The sequence below is a fragment of the Barbus barbus genome (genome assembly GCF_936440315.1).
Source record: "Barbus barbus genome assembly, chromosome: 16".
In the NCBI taxonomy this organism is placed as follows: domain Eukaryota; kingdom Metazoa; phylum Chordata; class Actinopteri; order Cypriniformes; family Cyprinidae; genus Barbus; species Barbus barbus.
Window position 1 is genome coordinate 29,535,086 of NC_136744.1, and position 18,674 is coordinate 29,553,759.

At 39.0% G+C, this 18,674-nt stretch overlaps 1 protein-coding gene across 1 annotated transcript; it reads right to left on the reverse strand.

Moving 5' to 3' along the window:
• Window positions 1-7,505: 7,505 nt before the first annotated feature.
• On the reverse strand, window positions 7,506-13,930 carry LOC306882505 (interferon regulatory factor 2-binding protein 2-A). Its single transcript, XM_079437167.1, has 2 exons — window positions 12,770-13,930; window positions 7,506-11,930 (listed from the first exon to the last, which is right to left on the reverse strand). Exons 1-2 carry the CDS (start codon window positions 13,533-13,535, stop codon window positions 11,230-11,232), a joined length of 1,467 nt encoding a protein of 488 aa, XP_079293293.1. The 5' UTR covers window positions 13,536-13,930; the 3' UTR covers window positions 7,506-11,229.
• Window positions 13,931-18,674: the final 4,744 nt, after the last annotated feature.

Below are 18,674 nucleotides of genomic sequence, written 5' to 3' on the forward strand. Positions count from 1 at the left end.
ATGGCGAATGTGGACCAGATTCCATTTTTGGCACAGTCCTCCCTCCGCCTCTGTCAATGGATGCGAGCTACACATGCAGTGCGCTGGATTTATCATGAGAGACACACTCGTTAAAGAGCCGTACTGTCCGTCGCCGATGATGGACTAGCGCTCGACGTGTGAAACGTGCAATAGTCGCGCTCTCTTTTATATAAAAAGAATTATATAATGGCCTAGATCGGACAGAATAGATGGCCTAGAATTAGCGAAATCTGGATGGCAACAGCAGTCTTTGTGAAAGAGGGTGCATGAGCACAGAGAGAGAGACATGCATACGCATTTAATGCACTGAGTTATTGTAAATGTAATCCAAAACACAATGCAAGTATGTGTTGTATTTTCAGTGACTCGCCATAAGGGGCAAGAGTTCTTCTGCTACCGAAAAAAAAATGGACAAACAATATAATAAATGTACAAATATGGAGGTATAAATATACTGTCTGGTCTGCTACCTTATATATATATATTATTTATTAATTTATAAATAAACAAATCTTAAGAGATTAATAGATTAAGTGTAGGATTTATTTTGAAACACTCTCCACTCAAAAACTGCTAGTAAATTTTTAATCTTAATTAAACAAAAAAAACAGCAAGTAAAGCTTTGAATAAAAGATGAAATTTTCAAATAGAAAGACTATAATATACTTTCTGGTAAAACCATATATATATATTCCACTATCATATATATATATATATATATATATATGAAGGCAAATTGCAATATTTTAATGCAATTTAATGCACGATACAAGTACGTATTGTACAACCCGAATTCTGGAAATGTTGGGACGTTTTTTAAATTTGAATAAAATGAAAACTAAGACTTTCGAATCACATGAGCCAATATTTTATTCACAATAGAACAGAGAACATAAATGTTTAAACTGAGAAATTTTACACTTTTATCCACTAAATGAGCTCATTTATAATTTGATGCCTGCTACAGGTCTCAAAAAAGTTGATATGAGGGCAACAAAGGGCTAAAAAAGCAAGAAATGTTGAAAAGATTCAGCTTGGAGAACATCTAGCAACTAATTAAGTTAATTGACATCAGGTCTACACCATGATTAGCTATAAAAGGGATGTCTTAGAGAGGCAGAGTCTCTCAAAAGTTAAGATGGGTAGAGGCTATCTAATCTGTGAAAGAGTGCATAAAAAGTTTGTGGAATAATTTAAAAACAACGTTCCTCAATGTCAAATTGCTAAAGCTTTGCAAATTTCATCATCTACAGTGCATAACATCATCTAAAGTTTCAGAGAAACTGGAGAAATATGTGCGTAAGGGACAAGGCTGAAGACCTTTGTTGGATGCCTGTGGTCTTCGGGCCCTCAGACAACACTGCGTCACTCATCAGCATGATTCTGTCATTGACATAACTAAATGGGCCCAGGAATACTTCCAGAAACCACTGTCAGTAAACACAAGCCGCCAAGCCATCTGCAGATGCCAACTAAAGCACTATCATGCAAAAAGGAAGCCATATGTGAACATGGTCCAGAAGCGCCGTCGTGTCCTGTGGGCCAAGGCTCATTTAAAATGGACTGTTTCAAAGTGGAAAAGTGTTCTATAGTCAGACGAGTCCAAATTTGACATTCTTGTTGGAAATCACGGATATTGTGTCCTCCGGGCTAAAGAGGAGGGAGACCTTCCAGAGTGTCATCAGTGTTCATTTCAAAAGCCAGCATCTCTGATGTTATGGGGGTGCATAAGTGCATACGGTATGGGCAGCTTGCATGTTTTGGAAGGCACTATGAATGCTGAAAGGTATATAAAGTTTTTAGAGCAAAATATGCTCCCCTCCAGATGACGTGTATTTCAGCAGGACAATGCAAAACCACATACTGCAGCTATTACAACAGCATGGCTTCATAGTAGAAGAGTCTGGGTGCTGAATTGGCCTGCCTGCAGTCCAGATCTTTCACCTATAGAGAACATTTAGCCCATCATTAAATTAAAAAATACGTCAAGATGACCACGAACTATATCGGGCAAGAATGGGACCAAATTCCAACACCAAAACTCCAGAAACTCATAACCTCGATGCCCAGGCGTCTTCAAACTAATTTTGTGCATAAAATTTAAAAATTTCTCAATTTAAACATTTGTTATGTTATCTATGTTATATTGTGAATAGAATATTGGCTCATGTGATTTGAAAGTCTTTTAGTTTTCATTTTATTCAAATTTAAAAAACATCCCAACATTTCCGGAATTCCGGTTGTATTTTCAACCAAGGGTGCCATAGTGAGCATGTGTGTAAATTGTCGTCTTCTACGTTTAGTTTGTAGAGCATTGCATTGAACAATTTAATTAAAACTGAAGTGTGTCATTTTGTCTTTCATGCAGGATAAATATGCGCAACGGAAACACACACTTGCAGCGTGTTGGCTAAGAATCCACATCTGCATTTTCACACTTTTGAAGTGTGTTTGTGGCCTGACCCGAGTGAGGCAGTAATTATTACCTGAGCAGTGTAAACAGGAATGAGATGAGAAGTATCTGCTCGAGCTCTGTGATGTTCAGTTTCACAGACTTTGTGGGGATTTTCCAGGATCTAAAGTTCAGTGCGTCAGAAGCACCGCTGCTTCCTGCTGTCTTCCGTTTGAGAACACAAATCACCTCAATAGAGAGGTTAATGACAAGCAAACGAATAGTTCACAAGAATTACAATTCTATCATTTACAAACTCTCATGTTAATCCGAGCATTTGAAGAATATTAATGCTGTTCAAATCATATACAAATCTTACAAATAATAAAGACTACTGTAATGATCAAGGGTGTAGGTTTGATTTTGGCTCTGGTGGGGACATAACGACCAGAGTGGTGCCCTGTCCAAATACCCACACTTTGGCCTGAGTGAGCATCAAGACCACAAGTGTGTGTTGTACTTTTCATTTCCTGATAGGACACACTTATAATGTTGTAAAAATGTAAGTGTTTACATAGCTTTACTTTTATTTTAAATACTTTGCATTTTAAAATCAACTTCTAAATGTCTGTTCAGCAGTCCCTTTAACAGATGAGACCATTTATTATGTGGTGCTTCTAATTAATTGATAAAAAGCAAAAATCTGCAAATGTTATAAATAAATAGGCTATACTTATCTTTGCACCAATAAAATGTGCAACACTTTGTTTTACTACCAAATTATATATAATACCTAATTACTATTAATATATAACTTACTTTGGAAATGTTTGTGTGACCTCTCGCGAGATCCCGGCAAGTCTCACGATTTATTTCCAGAACATGATGCATGATGGGATACATGATGGGATACACTAAGCTTTGAATAGAGCTCTAGAGCGGTAATCGAGATCATGTGGATTTAGTGTGCATTAAGGGCACTGCGCTTTGGTGTTTCTAAGACCTGGGACAGTCTTGCGAACTTACTTGCTGTCACGTGCAAGCGCTCTCAAGTGACCGCAAGTGTGGGTATTTGGAAAGGGCATGTGTCGGCTGGGTCATACTGATACGTCTTCTATGTTTATTTACGCTTTGATTTGAATGAAAACAGCATATCCGTGTGGCGCGGCTGACACAGAACAGCATACGCAGTTTGCGTCCAGCGGATATTCTCCAAAATAGCACTACGCTGAAGCAAAGGAGACGAGTTGTTGAATAAAGTCATTATTTTTATTTTCTTTGCATACAAAAAGCGAATCAGAAAATAACACCGACTGTGACATAACAATCGGGATCACTAATAGTTACGCCCCCAACATTTGCATAACGTCTACCCGCCCATGTTCTAGACCAGCTGCCAGCCAAACCTACACAGCCGAATCATCAGAAGTTCTGCAGGTATTGTAAAGAAACAAGCGCGGACAACAGCGAAAATTGGCTGTGCAGGGGATGTGAAGTGCAGGGATGGGTTGGTGTCTGTATTCAGAAAGGTCTGTATGCATTACAGTACATAAGATTTCACTTACCACATAAACAGAGTAAGGAGAGATGACTGAGCTCAACATTATTTTTCATGACCCTTCCAAATAAGATAATAACAGACAGTTTCATTGTAGAGACAAATCCTAGGGTTGTAAATGGACATGTAAACCCGTTTCTGGAGATTTTTTGCCCTTACCTAAGCCACATACCTTCTATATAGATATCAGAGAACAATTTAAAATATTGTATCAATGCATGCTATGGCAGCTTGTAACGCTCTGTCCCGGATAACTCTTAAAATCCATGAAATGAAAGAGACGGTAAACGGAAACTTGGTGTCCCACACATTTTAATGGTTGGTACTCTTAAACGCTCTCCTCTCATACATGAGAGATTAACTCTTTCTTGGCGTTACAAACAAAAGTAAAGACAAAATAATAACAAGGCGGTAGAGCGGAATTATCATCCTTGGTGGTTCTCATTTCAGTCACGTAGTCCTTTTACGTCATCACCATATAGTGCACGTTATAAATGAAGTGATCAGTCTCTTAAAGGGCACACCGCACAATAATGTGATGCATGCAAAAACATAGTTTTGGCCGTTACAAGCTTTCATACTTTTCTGGGCCTTGGCAGTGTTATTTACTTGGCAGTCAATGGGACAATCACAAACCTCCTGGTTTTCATCCAAAATATCTTAAACTGTGTTCCGAAGACAAACAAAGCTTTTACGGATTTGGAACAAGATGGGGGTACGTGATTAATGACAAAATTGTAATTTTTGGGTGGAGTAACCCTTTAAGGGGTGGGGGGTACAATGCTGTTTCATGCACTCAGAGTTGTTTACACTGTTAAAGAGTTGGATTCTCATGCTAAGCATGGACAAAGTTTGAAAAAACAATTTGGATGTATAATAGTATTTCTGTGCCAAAATCTTACATCCAGGTTCGTACAAGTTTCTGAGAGTTTTTTTTCTTGTTCGTGGCTCTTCATGACATAAACGAGGGTGGAACTCCTTATATGGCCATTTTCGAAAATCTCCGGTTCACCCATCACTACGTGCTTTTTAAAATCATTACAAGCGATGTTGAAATATGAAAATGAATGGCTTTTTTCAACTTTTTTTTTTGCTAGTGAATCTTGAACTGAATGATTTAAGTCACAAGTCTGAATCAATCGAATCGGTTCCAGTGTAAATGACTCACTCAGTTGAATCGGTTTGTCTGTTCCTCCGCTTTTCCCGTCTTCAGTCAAGTTTACACGACACTGTCAGCACTACTACTGGCTTAGTTCGCTAGTTTTATGACATTAACTGCATGTAACTATGTATGTCTGTATTTATATATATATATTTATACACACACACACACACACAGAAAAAAATATATATAAAAAAATTTTTTTTTGACTTTTTTCAATTAGAAAAACCGAAAATCATTTCTTATTTTTATTTACTTTAACTTGATGCACTAAAACTAAATAAATGAAAACTAATAAATAAAAATGAATAAAAACTATATAAACAGTTTTTTTAAAACAAAAACTAAATTTAAAACTTAAAATTTAAAAAATCGACATTAACAAAAACTACAATGAATTATACTAAAAATAACACTCTCAGACAAGCCAGTGTCATGCATCATCTGCAGAGTAACTCCAGCCAAAACATAAAATAAATACTTGTTTTAATAGCACAACAAAGGTCTGTCTGAGAAAACACCCACCAACACAAAGCAGTGCTGTCGTGTTAGAGACGCTGCCTCACCATCAGCAGTGCAGCTTTAAAGCACATGACGGGAGCGACGTGTAGACGAGTGCGGTGGGAATCCACTGATAAAATGGCTTAAAACAGCCTGTGGGACGCACTCGTCCGTTGTTTCTCCAAAACAAACACATAAAAACCGGCCTGCCCTCCTGTCTGCTGACGAGGCCTTTGCACTGCCGCTTGAGATAAGGAATATTCATTCTCTTAGGAAATTACACTTCAACCCACATTTGTGGCCATAAAATGTGTATAGCTGTACCTAAATGCGTGTTATGATGACGTGATTTGAGTGCATTTATCAGGCCCATTCCATCTGCACATGACCGTTCACACTGGGAAAGATTTTAGTGCAAATGGTATCTTATTTGTGTGCATTATAATTAAACAATTCAAATATTAAAATATATTTTTAAATTAAATATAAATAATCAAATAAATAAAAAAATTAAAACTTATTGGAAGCTTGCCAGTTCAAACTAGAATTTAAAAATGTAATTAAATAATTACATTTTACATTTAAAAAAAATATTAAGAAAAACATTGTAATATTATTATTAATAATGTTTATTTTAATATTGAATACTGCATTTATTTGATCTAAAATACAGTAAAAAACGTGAAATTTTGAAATATTTACTACAATTTAAAATAACAGATATTTTTCTTATATTAATCTATATTAACGGTAATTAAAATGTAAAATATTTCAATAGTCAGTTTACTATTTTTTTATATAAAAAAGTATAATACTGGTCCTGGATGCTGATTGGTCAATACAGGGTTCCATTTGTCGTAAAATATATTACTATTTATATTATATGTAAATAAGTCTAGTGAAAGGATGGGACTGGATTGGCTTAAATAATGTTGTAATGAAATATTGTGCTCTTGATATTTTGTGTTGTATTATGAATATAGTTGTAATATTGGGTACAGCGCACTACTGTTGCACCTACGAACGGCTCTTCAGCTTTGACTATATTCACAATAACCATGGCCTTTTTCATTATAAAACACAAAAACCAGATCATATAAAGATCACTTTCTCATCAGTTTGCGTTCTAAAATATTTCTGAATCCACAAAAAAAATATTTGCCAGCTAACATTACTCATTGACCACAGCACAGACGTTATTCATGCCATCAGACATTCTCCCAGAATGCTTCAATTAAAAACGTCTCCATGTCATGCAACTGAAGTGCCACAACATCCCAAACCAGGGTCAATGCAGTGATTAATGAAACTAGCAAGCGAAGACATTTCACAACACAGGCGGGCCTGGAGAAAATGCATGCTGGGAGTGTCTTACGGGCAGCGAGCCAAACGGGGCGGCGCGGCACTTTTGTGCTGAGTTGCGAAATGCAAATTGGTTTGTAAAATACTTCTTGCTAGGTGACGCAAAAACGGCAGGCAAACAACAATCCTGGCAGTGTAGTAGTTACAGGATGGAAAATGAAATGATTAGTCAGTTTAGTCTATTTTTAAGCTGTTATGACCACATGCAACAGCTAAAACACTCACATTTCTTCTAAATCAGGTTATCTGTTATCTATCAATCAGATAACTGTTAATCTATCTAGTGTCAACCGGTTAAAACAGCCTTTTTAAAAGGTCACTCACGGTTAACCTTTGAGTTCATCTGAAATATCAATGTTTTATTGCATCTCTGAGCAGATAACACCCAAATACTATGCTTCGAAGGCCAAGTTTGGTTTAATAGTAGACCTGAGTGAGCTTTCCTCATTAAAGCATGCTTTCGTTCATAAAGAGCGCTGCGAAAACAACAGACTTTAACAGCAAATATTACTGCAAAACAGCTTTAATAATTTGATGCATTTAAGAAAAGAAAAACAAAAATGAGCAAAAATGCAATGTTTTTAAAAGAAAATACAACTGTCACAGTATGTGTTTGTGTAAAACTTGGCCAAAGCAGTTTTAAAACTGACGCTTGGCTATGCAATCGTAAATAACAGCTGACGCGATTTGTTCATTTGTTATTTGCATTTGTAGAAGAAACTATTCCAAGATGCCACATAATTGGATTAAGAGTTGATTAGATTTATGCATGCAATTTTGTTCTGTTTACCTACACAAAAAGAACCAAAAATAATGAAGCAACGTCACCAAAAAGGAAGCCCAAAGCTCAGTCGGATGGTACTTTTGGGAAGGAAGGAAGCAAAGGTCATATCGACACTCACGCAAGATGCTGATCAAAGCCTCGAGCAGCTGTTTATATTTCAAACTTGCAAGCCGTGGAAAATATATCCATGGGCCAGACCGCACAGAGATATTTTGAGTCTACCCAATGCTCCGTGCTCCCTATTTCTCATCTTCCTAATTCGGCATTGTCATGCCTTGACGAGTCAGGGTTGCATGATCTTCCCTTCGCCGTTCCAATTACAATATCCATCTGCGGTGGAGACTGTACGGCTTCCTCTACGCATTCCTAATAATGTCCAGTAACAGCCGAAACCACTAATGCGTTGATGCATCTCTGAATGAACCTTGCTTAAGGTTTCATTTGGGTTGAGAGATGTTACTATTGAAATGCTGGAGGAATATGCGGTATCTAGTAATACTTGTAATTTTTACCTATAGCACTATAAAGGCTGAAATCCATTATACTGCATTTTTTAAATACGAATTCAAATGCATGCATGCATGCAAAACTGTAATAAAGGCTGAATTAGATAACATGCTAATTCAGACCAAAAAAAACTCATATGCAAAACAGATAACATACATGCCATGATACATTACCACAGTTGAGATACTAAACGAAAGTAAACTTGGTTATTGCAGAGTTGAGCATGTGACCACGTGTTGTTTTATAAGCTCCCGCATTCATTGCAGTTCTTTTGAGGCTTTGTGTATGTTTGGGGAGAGATTTATTTCTGTGTATGCCAAACCACTTCATTGCATTATTGCATGACTCCATATATGTGACTGTGTGCATTGATATTGTGCAGCAAAATCTGAGGCATGCATGCATTTAAAACTGCAATAAAGGCATGAAGGTATAACAAAAAACACCCTTAATATGCAATCTTTAAACAGATAATATACGTGCCACTTCAGATCACTACAGTCAAGATACAAAATATTAGTAAACTAGGGACAGTGACTCAGCTATTCCAGAGTTGCGCATGTGACCATGTGTTGTTTTACAAGCTACTGCATGCATTGCATTTCTTTTGCTCTGTGCATGTTTGGGGAGAGATATATATTCATGTACGTCACACCACTTTAATGCATTATTGCATTGCTCCTATTATGTAACGTTTTGCATTGATACTGTGCAGCAAAATCTGATGCTCTCTTGTATGCATGCATGCATTTAAAACAGCAATAATTCAAAGAAAAACAACCTATATGCAAAACTTAAATTGATAACATGCCCCACTGAATTACTATTTTGAATTACTTGTTTGGTACTAAAAAACAAACAAGAGTAAACTAGGGTGAATAACTCAAATTCCATTGTTAAGCATATGATTAAGTGTTGTTTTACATCTATCACATTCATTGCATTTTGGGTTTTTTTAGTCTGAATGTGCGGAGAGAGCTTTATATTAAAGTCAGCAAAACCACTTCATTGCATTGTTGCAATTCTCCTGTTATGTAGAACTGTTTGGATTTATATTTTGCAGCAAAATCGAATGAATGCATGCATTTATAATCGCAATAAATGCATGAATGCATTGGTGGATATTTTTAACATGCAAATTCGACCAAAAAACACCCTATTGGCAAACAAAAAAACCCATACACGACGCATCGAATTACTATAGTTAAGAAAACAAACAAAAGTAAACTAGAGACAATGACTAGTGAATTCCAGAGCTGAGCATGTGACCACATGTTGTTTTACAAGCTACTGCATTCATTGCATTTCTTTTGAGGCTCAGTGCATGTGTGGGTAGGGATTTATATTTGTGTACACCAAACCACTTAATTGCATTGTTGAACTGCTGCTGTTACATAACTGTTTAAATCTGATGTTTGCATGCATTTAAAACTGATATAAATGAATCCATTGGCGGATATTTTTAACATGCTAATTCAAACAAAAACACTATATGCAAAAACATACAAGCAACGTTAAATTCCTATGGTCAAGGAAACAAGTAAACTAGGGAATGTGACTTTGGAATTCCAGAGTTGAGCATGTGACCACGTGTTGTTTTACAAGCTAAAACGTTCATCGCATTTTTGTAAAGAACATTTTGGGAGAGATATACATTCATGTCAAACCACTTCACTGCATTGTTTTACTGCTTGTGTTACGTAACTTTGCATTGATACTGTGTATAGCAAAATGTAATGCATGCTTGCATTTAAACCTGCTATAAATAAATGCATGAGTGGATATTTTTAACATGCAAATTCAAACAAAACACTCTCCATGTAAAGCTAAAACGGATATCACAGGTTAAAATAGACTCCCACTGACAGCCTAATACTAAACAAGGGTAAACCAGGGACAGTGACTCGGGAATTCCAGAGTTGACCACGTGTTGTTTTACAAACTACCATAATCATTGCATCTCTCTTGAGGCCCTGCGCATGTGTGGAAAGATTCATACTCATGCTTTCCAAAACACTGCACTGTTTTATAACTCCTAGTATTGATTATGACCAACAAATCAGATGCATATTGTTGTGAAATATTTTGCCTGAGTTTTAATATTAAATATACTTCTAAAACTTGGAACAGATGGTAGGGTTTTTCAGCATTAGTCAACACACGCAAGTCGTTTCACCCAGCTCCACCTGTCTGACGAGGCAATTTCCTGCAGCACACAATACACAAAGCCCTTCTACCTAACGACCCAAACACAAACCCAGAGAACTGGTTAAGGTAATGATTTACACGCCAGTGCTCATATTACATGTCATTGCTTTGACTACAACTGCAATAACAAGCTATTCCGGAAAATAATAATTAAATATTAACTAGGCTACAGCGTTTACCAAATGCACCGTAACACAAACCCTGTAACGTAAAGCACGACCCGGTTGAACTTCATAATTGAAAAACATATCCGAGACGACGTATGTTGGACGTGTGCCCAGCCAGCGAAAGCAACCGCTCCTGCGCTCAGATCCTCAGAAGAAGCAAGCAGAGACTCTAAGTTAATACAAGATCAGAAAATGTATTTGGCAATTTTAAACAAGTGCATACAAGTACAGCTAGAAGCGTTTTCCAATGTTTGCCAAGTGCTCGTAGAGTTGCATTAGTCACATTCTACGTTTAACAGGAACTGCCACCATACCTAAAAGTACATCAAGAAATCGTTAAACATCGACAAAGAACATAGTCCTATGAGTACATACCTTTTATCTTCAAAAAATATAGAAACACAATGTATTCAAAAATCAAAAAAATTTACAGCAATGTTTACCAAGTATGCATGTCCCTCATGTCCATTATATACAAGTCCGTTAGTTTCTGTCTGGATGGTATGCATGGGATATTCATATTTATATATTTATATAGACCAGAATATTTTCAAAAAAAAACAAAAATCAAGTGTCTCTCTCCTTTTTTACTTTGACGTCTCCTGCCAGAATGGTGGCTATTTCGCCTTGCATGAAAGCCCACGGTACGTTGGAGCCCACCAGGGGGCATTTCTCGCCGCTTGGACAGTACACTTCTCCGGTCGCGCCCTGCTGTTTGATGCTCTCCCGGGAGCAAGGGAAGCAGAACTTGTGAGACCCCACCGAAGGGCACTGCACAAAGTGTGTGTCCTCCAGCCTCTCGTGGCAAAGCGTGCAGCACAGCGGGATGCTGCTGGGAACCGAGGAGTCTGGGATGCTCTGCGGATGCACCGGATCCATGCCCGGAACGTGAGGCGTCACGGTGCCCTGTGCCAGCCGCCGCTGGTTGGGAGAAAGCGGGCTGCTGCTGTTTCTGCGCGTGGTCGAGTGCACCTGGTTGGCATCCTTGGGTGAGCTGTTTCCACCGGCGTTGTCCGCGGCCAGAATGAGCGCCGCGATGGGCGAACTTCCGTTCTGGCCGGAGGCCTCTGGCGGGGTGGTGCGAGGATGAGGGGATATCGTGGAGGGCGGGGAGGAGAAGCTAGGCGGTGGCACCGGGGGCATTTTCAATCCGTCTCCCGCCGGGAGCCACTGCTGTCCGTCTCCGTTAATCTTGGCGGTGGTGCCACCCTCCCCATCCGGCTCCGGCGAGGCTTTTCTCTTCAGATTCTTGGGATGTTTGCCTCGATCTGCAAAAAAGCATGAGCATGCATGAATTACAAGTCAAGTCACCATTAACAATGCAAATTGTGTCAAAGCAACTTTACAATATTAAACAGGGAAATAGTGTGTCGTTCTCCTCTGGCCAGACGAAACCAGCAGTTAATTCTAATTACAGCGCACAAAGCATCTTTATGAAACGATGACAATGTGGCAGACGCAGCGATGCAATGTAGTGCCAGACGTAACAATGAGGCTGACTATAAATGCACCACATGCAAATACATGTTGAGCTTTGATCAGCGGAAATTTTCTTGCAGCTGACTCATGCCATAGTGCTCTCATTCAAAGCAGGCCATTTATGAGACTACAGTAGCCTTGTATTGTACTGCATGCATCTATCTATATATTATGTGTGTGACCCTGGAGCACAAAAGCAGTCATAAGTTGCACGGGTGTATTTGAAGCAATAGCCATTATATGGGTCAAAATTTTTGATTCTTCTTTTATGCCAAAAATCATTAGGATATTAAGTAAAGATCATGTTCCATTAAGATATTTTGTAAATTTCCTATCGTAAAAATATCCAAACTTCATTTTTGATTAGTAATATGCATTGCTAAGAACTTCATTTGAACAACTTTAAACATGATTTTCTCAATATTTTGATTTTCAAATAGTTGTATCTCATTTAGCAAGATTATTTATTCAGCTCTCAAATGATGTACAAATCTCAATTTCAAAAAAGTGACCCTTATGACTGGTTTATGGTGCAGGGTCACATATAAATGTCTAATAATACAAAATGAATATACACATATCTGTCCATCCATTTACAACGACACTGAAAACACCCCAGAAATCGTACCTGATTTGGTCGCAGGAGCGTTAGTTTCGTACATGACTCTCTGCTGCATGTGCTCCTTCTTAAATCTGTTGTCGTACGCGCTGAGCGCCATTAAATCCCGGGACGTTTTGTTCTTGATCCAGTCGTCTGCGCGAGTTTTGTGGCTGTCGCTGATCTCCGGTGTCAGGCTGTCCGGTCTGAGCTTGTCCTTGTCGTGCTCGGTGCTGGAGACCGAGGCTGGCCGCTTGTTTCCGCCGAGATCGGCGGGGCTGAGACCGGGTCTGCCGTTCATCGCGTGAACCATGCTGCCGTTCACCAGAGGCACTAAATTGGGCGGGACGCCGCTAGTCCTGCGCGGGTTTGGACTCTGCCGGTTGAGCTCCGGAGGATCGTCCGGTTTTGAGAATCCGTTCGGGACCGGGATGCCGTTCGCCTGCCGCGCAGACTGGTATTCCGGTCCCAGTCTGGGGGGACGCTCCGAAGACAGCGGGTAACGGTCCAAGGGCTGCGGCGGACGCGACACCGGGTCTCCGGACGCGTGATTCAACGCCTGGATCTCTTTCCCGGATAACGGTTTCGCCGCCGGTCTGCCGTCCTGAAATCCATGGGCTCTTTTGAGCTGCCGCGCGGTTTCAATGACAAACTCGATCCTGTCTGCTCCTTCATAGTTCACGCATCCCCTGCAAACGGGCTCGGTAAAATCCCAGATCATAGCCCACGGCATGCGGGGCAAGTCGCATAAATAACACGACTGCCTCCTCGAAGCAGCAACCGCCGCGGACGACATCGCTCTTTTAGGTGGAAACCCCTCCGAAGTACAGCGCAATCCTGTCAGAAATGTTCACGGGAAAACGAGGTAGGCTCCTCTCGAGTAATAATTGAGTTACAAACAGAGCTTCATAGTAGTGTGCGCTTTACTACGACTCTCTCTCTCTACTACCGCGTCCAGACTGGAGCTCAATGTGGAGCAGTGACGTCACTGACGCTCCGATTCTATTTACTTGATTCTTCGATAGAACTCTCCCTCCTGCGCATGCGCGCTGGCGCCGGTCAGGGTTGCCAGGTTTTCAAAACAAAACCTCCCAATTGTTACGTAAAACTAGCCCAAAGGAGCCTTTTCACAAGATTTATGACCTGTTTAACGGTCATCGGCATCGTAAATAATCAAAAGTTAATGCATACATTAATATATATATATATTTTTTTTTAATAACATATACTTTGTATTATATCACCTTTGCATCAGGGGGGTCTCCCCGGTAAAAACGCGTTCAGTGCGGTATAAATTGCACGTTTTTTGGCGAGGTTCCCCAGGTAAAATTCGTATCGCAGGGGCTAAATATCACGTTTCAACAGTTAAAGTTGCCCAAAACAGCAGACCTGGCAACACTGCTCTCACCCTCCTCCAGTCTTCTGCTTTATTTAACTCTGCTTGAATCGAGGCCAGAGCTGCGACGGCGAGTATCACCAAAGACTGGAAACCCTTCAGAGCCGAAAGCTGTGTTTTAGACTCGATGACGTGCGACGGACGCTCTATGCAAATCAGCCAAATTCTTACCGAAAGGAATGGCGAGCTTTTTCGATCGAATTCGGTTCCCATGATCACGGGAAATATGAGGGACCTGCGATTTACATGCATGAGAAAGTGCATGAGAAATCTTGTTTGTAGAGAATATAACATTTCTTGTTATCAGCAAGAAATTGCTCTATAAATTGTTTTTTTCGTATGCATTAAATCACAAACGACTGGAAAATCATGGAAAAGGTGTGGTTATTTGTTCATTTATTTATTGCCTGGCATAAATATTTAATTAAAATGAATTTTTTGTCATTAAAGTTTATTCATTATAATACTAATACTTTTAATAATATTTTAGAATTACTTAAATATAATTTTTATTATTATTGAATATTCAGAGGCTGGCTGAGATGATCTGGGTTCACTCATGCATTAAAATAGCAATAAAATATGTCTGGTGTTGGACTTTTCTGGAGATCCCCTACATTCCACAGTGTACAGAATCACTAACACACCATTCAGCCAAAATTTATTCTTAGTCATATATGTAATACTCACAAAATTAAACATTCACACTTTCACTTACACCTCACAAACTTGACATTTTTGTTCTTGTTTAGGGGGTTATAAACGTGACTGGGTACAAAATGTCCAACAGTGTGAGGAGAACCAACAAAGCTTTGTAGGTCCTTCCCTTTTGTGTTGGCCCCGTTCCAATTGAGTGCAGCTTCAGGGCTCTTTGGGTGAAGCAATGCGTCTGAAATCTGCAGACACAAGGCAGGATGTGTTTTTGCAAGCCCTCGTGACGTTGGAAAGAGGAAGTAAGATGTTTAGTCACGTACCCACAGCCCGCCTCGCCCTTCTCAACGAACATCAAATCTGCTGGCCCGCAGCCAGGGCTGATGATCAACCCTCCTCATGGAATTGGGTGTGTTTTGTATCCGAGAAACTGTAAATACCTCCTTTTCTTTCCGGCCTGACAACTAGTTCCATGATTTCACATGGCTGTGTTACTCAAGGGCAACGTCTCAGAGATAGAAAGCAGAAGGTCATTGCTTGATATTGTTTTCTATATCAATTTGCAGGCTGTGACTCAAAAAAAATGGAAACAATAATAATGCATATATAGTCATGCATAGTCTGGATAACAGAAGGAAATATGAACCAGACTACAGTTTGTAGTCAAGGATAAACATGGTTTGTGTCGACTGCAATGTGTTTGTGTGGTGAATTATTGGAAACCGGATCCAAAAATCACTCAAATTATAAAAAATGTGAAATTAATTCTCCATTTTCCCATTTATTCTTGTGATTATTAAAAATCCACGCAAATAAATTAGATTCAAATTGGGGTTATAATTCATGGTTATATTAATAAAGTTCACTGTTTGATTTTTTGGTTTACTGTGCGGTGCTGTATAAAATATGCTATATAGAACTAATCAACTCATATTCGCTCATAATTTGACCAATCAGACGTTTAATTCCATGTTAATGCAGCTTGGCAATATTAATGTTTTTAAAGCATGTCATTTTTATGCACGAGTAATAACAGATTAGCCTGTGTATGTCAGTCCTCTGTCGTGTGTGTCATATGTTCCTGCCTCTTGTGTCCATATTTGGTTCGTTTCCTGTCCTTGTTAGTGTGATCATTAGTTAATTCTTGTCCAGCTGTATTTGTCTCGTTATCTATGATTTACCTGTGTATTTATAGTCCAACTACAAATAATTTATCTCCAACCTGATTTTTTGATTGCATCATAATCCAACTTGAAATAGTAATATACCACCATATAAAACATGCTGTTTAAAATGTATCAACTCGGATTTATTCCTTATTTGACCACTTGTGGCTCTTACCGTACAAAATTATTTATCTCCACTCAAATGTTTTGATTCCTTCATAATCCAGCTTGGTAATAATACTATATTTCAGATTTTTTTTGGGTTCACCTTTGTATGATTTACAATTTTGGTGCTGCGTAGCGTAAACAAAATAAAATTCCCCATCCTGAAGCAAAACCAGTTGAGAAACCCTGATTTACATGCTCTTGACTCAGCACTTCTGAAGCAAAGCCTCATTGTGGAACACAGTTAAAACACGTCAGAAAGAAAGCATAACACTGAAAGGCTCCAGAAAAAAACGACATGTGAACAATCAAAACATGTGACTCAAGAAGGAAATACCGATACCAGAGCATATCGGTGTTTTGTTTTAAGACAGACATTGTTTTATTCATTTATGTGTTACCTCTCACACAGGCTTTTGTGTTTTCGTCTTTCTCTCTTCTATAATGTGGCCCATTTTCTGTGTTATATAACTCATCTGCTAAAGATGTTCAACGGTGCATGCAAACAGCACAAATGAAATATTGATATTGTTATATAAGTCACAAATGCAAAGCTTATATAAAATGCTTTTCATTTTAAAGCTTGTGAACATGATCAAAACCACTGTTTGTGTTTACAAAAGGTTCATTGTAGGCCTCGGAAATGGACCCAGACGCATTTACAGAGACTCAGACGCATAAAAAACATTAGTCTCAACTATAAAACGTGTTGTGCTTTTGGGTTCGTTGAAGTGTGTCGAGTGAACCCTCTGACACAATGTCACTCTACCCTACGTTTCCTAGCGCAGGCAGTCTGTAAAATCTCCTTTCCTCCTTTTGATTGGCTGTAAATTTCTCAGGAAATGGTAACCATGGCAACCCTTGCGCTCACCAGGATAGCCCCACTGACAGGCAACATCCTGTTTACTGTGTTGCTATTTTTTCTCTCCAGCTCACCAATTCAACTGAGAATGTTTGCGTAGTGAGTTACGAGTCTGTTGTGCAACCTCAGTTTTGTGATTACTGACCCGTTTACAGTCATTTCATGCAGTCAGCTACATAAACCATTTATTTCATATAAACTTAAATACAGAAAGAAAGGAAGAGAATATATGCACTTGCAAAAAGCCAGAAATAGCCTTAATTATTTACATACTGTATTGTGTACATTTACATTTCAGCATTAGCTTTTGTTCACTTTTGTAATGCCAATTTGCACAAAAGTATCTGCTAAATGCATAAATGTACAGTAAATGTGAATGTTTTTTTAACTTAAAGTGACTTACAATAGAGGAATTTGTCAATGTAATTTGAGGCAAATGACAAGCAGTTTTGTTGTAATTCAGCATGATTGCATATATGTATATGTATATGTGTGTGTGTGTGTGTGTGTGTGTGTGTGTGTATACATACCCACACATATATATATATATATATGGAGAAAGAGAGAGAGAGAGAGAGAGAACTGCATTGCTTTGACAAATTACTAATAAATTCTGGATATTCTAAAAACAGGTATATATTCATCGTGTTGTTATGAACTGTTAACATTAATACATACTGTCAAAAAATACTCAGAGCGTTCTCACTTTTTCAGTGCAAACAGCAAATATTTGATGACATCGAGGAGGTCGAGCAATTATAAAATGGAGGAATTTAGTCAAAATGGAGGGCCTGAGAGAGAGGAGCAGAAGAAATGTGCCGGGCGTCTGGAATCTGGGGGCTGGAGGCTGCAGAGGTGATGTCATTGGAGCAGAGGAGCTGGAGAAAAACAACTCTCTTTCTTTATTCAGATCCTCTTTGCAGTCCCAGCAGGGGAGGGAGGCTTGGCAGGCAGCCGTGGCAGGGGCTGCTGGGAAATGGTAAAGGATGCCAAGCAGGCTCTGCAGCCAACATTAGTGGCTCACATCTTTGTTCTCTGAAACCTGGTGTGCTGCCAAAAGCCTCATTTCAGCTCCCCGCCATGATTACACTGGATGTAGGCCAATTCCTGAGAGCTTGCAATCCTCTCTGTTGCGCGCGGCCGCTCTCGCTCTCCTTCAAAGGCTCGCTGCCAAACATGCAGCAGTTTCCATGGCGACGACGAGCTGAACATAAAAAGTAAGTAATGATTCAGGCAGAGCGCCAGATGTGCCACATGTGCAACAGTTATATAAAAAAAAAAAGGCATGATGAAGTAGAAAAGGCCGGTCTAGTCTCTTAATTTGGCCTGTTAGGAGAGTTCAGAATGCTGGGAAATAAAAATAGAACACTAAACATTTTTTAAACAGTTGCTAGGGTTTTGCTAAGGAGCTGTTTAGAATGTTACAAGCAAACATTCCGAAGTCTGGTTACAAAGTAACAGCACAGTTCTTCTCAACTTGATACATTTGAAATCAACTCTTTGATCACATCAATAACCTCAAGTTTGATCAATAATGGAGATTAAAATTAAAACTAAAAGGTTTTCTTCTTAAAACAGCACTGGCAAAACAGACGCTCGTATGTTGTCTTTGCTGTAGCTCATGAAAAGCATGCTGTCATTTCCAGATGATAAGAAATGTGGTTTCCTGTCAAAATCCCCTGTCATTTGCAAATG

Bases quoted from the DNA above. Each gene is read 5' to 3' on its own strand.
- LOC306882505 (XM_079437167.1), bottom strand. From the start codon at position 13,535: ATGTCGTCCGCGGCGGTTGCTGCTTCGAGGAGGCAGTCGTGTTATTTA. The intron at 11,931-12,769 runs GTACGATTTCTG...GCTTTTTTGCAG, and splicing joins CGCTCCTGCGACCAAATCAG to ATCGAGGCAAACATCCCAAG.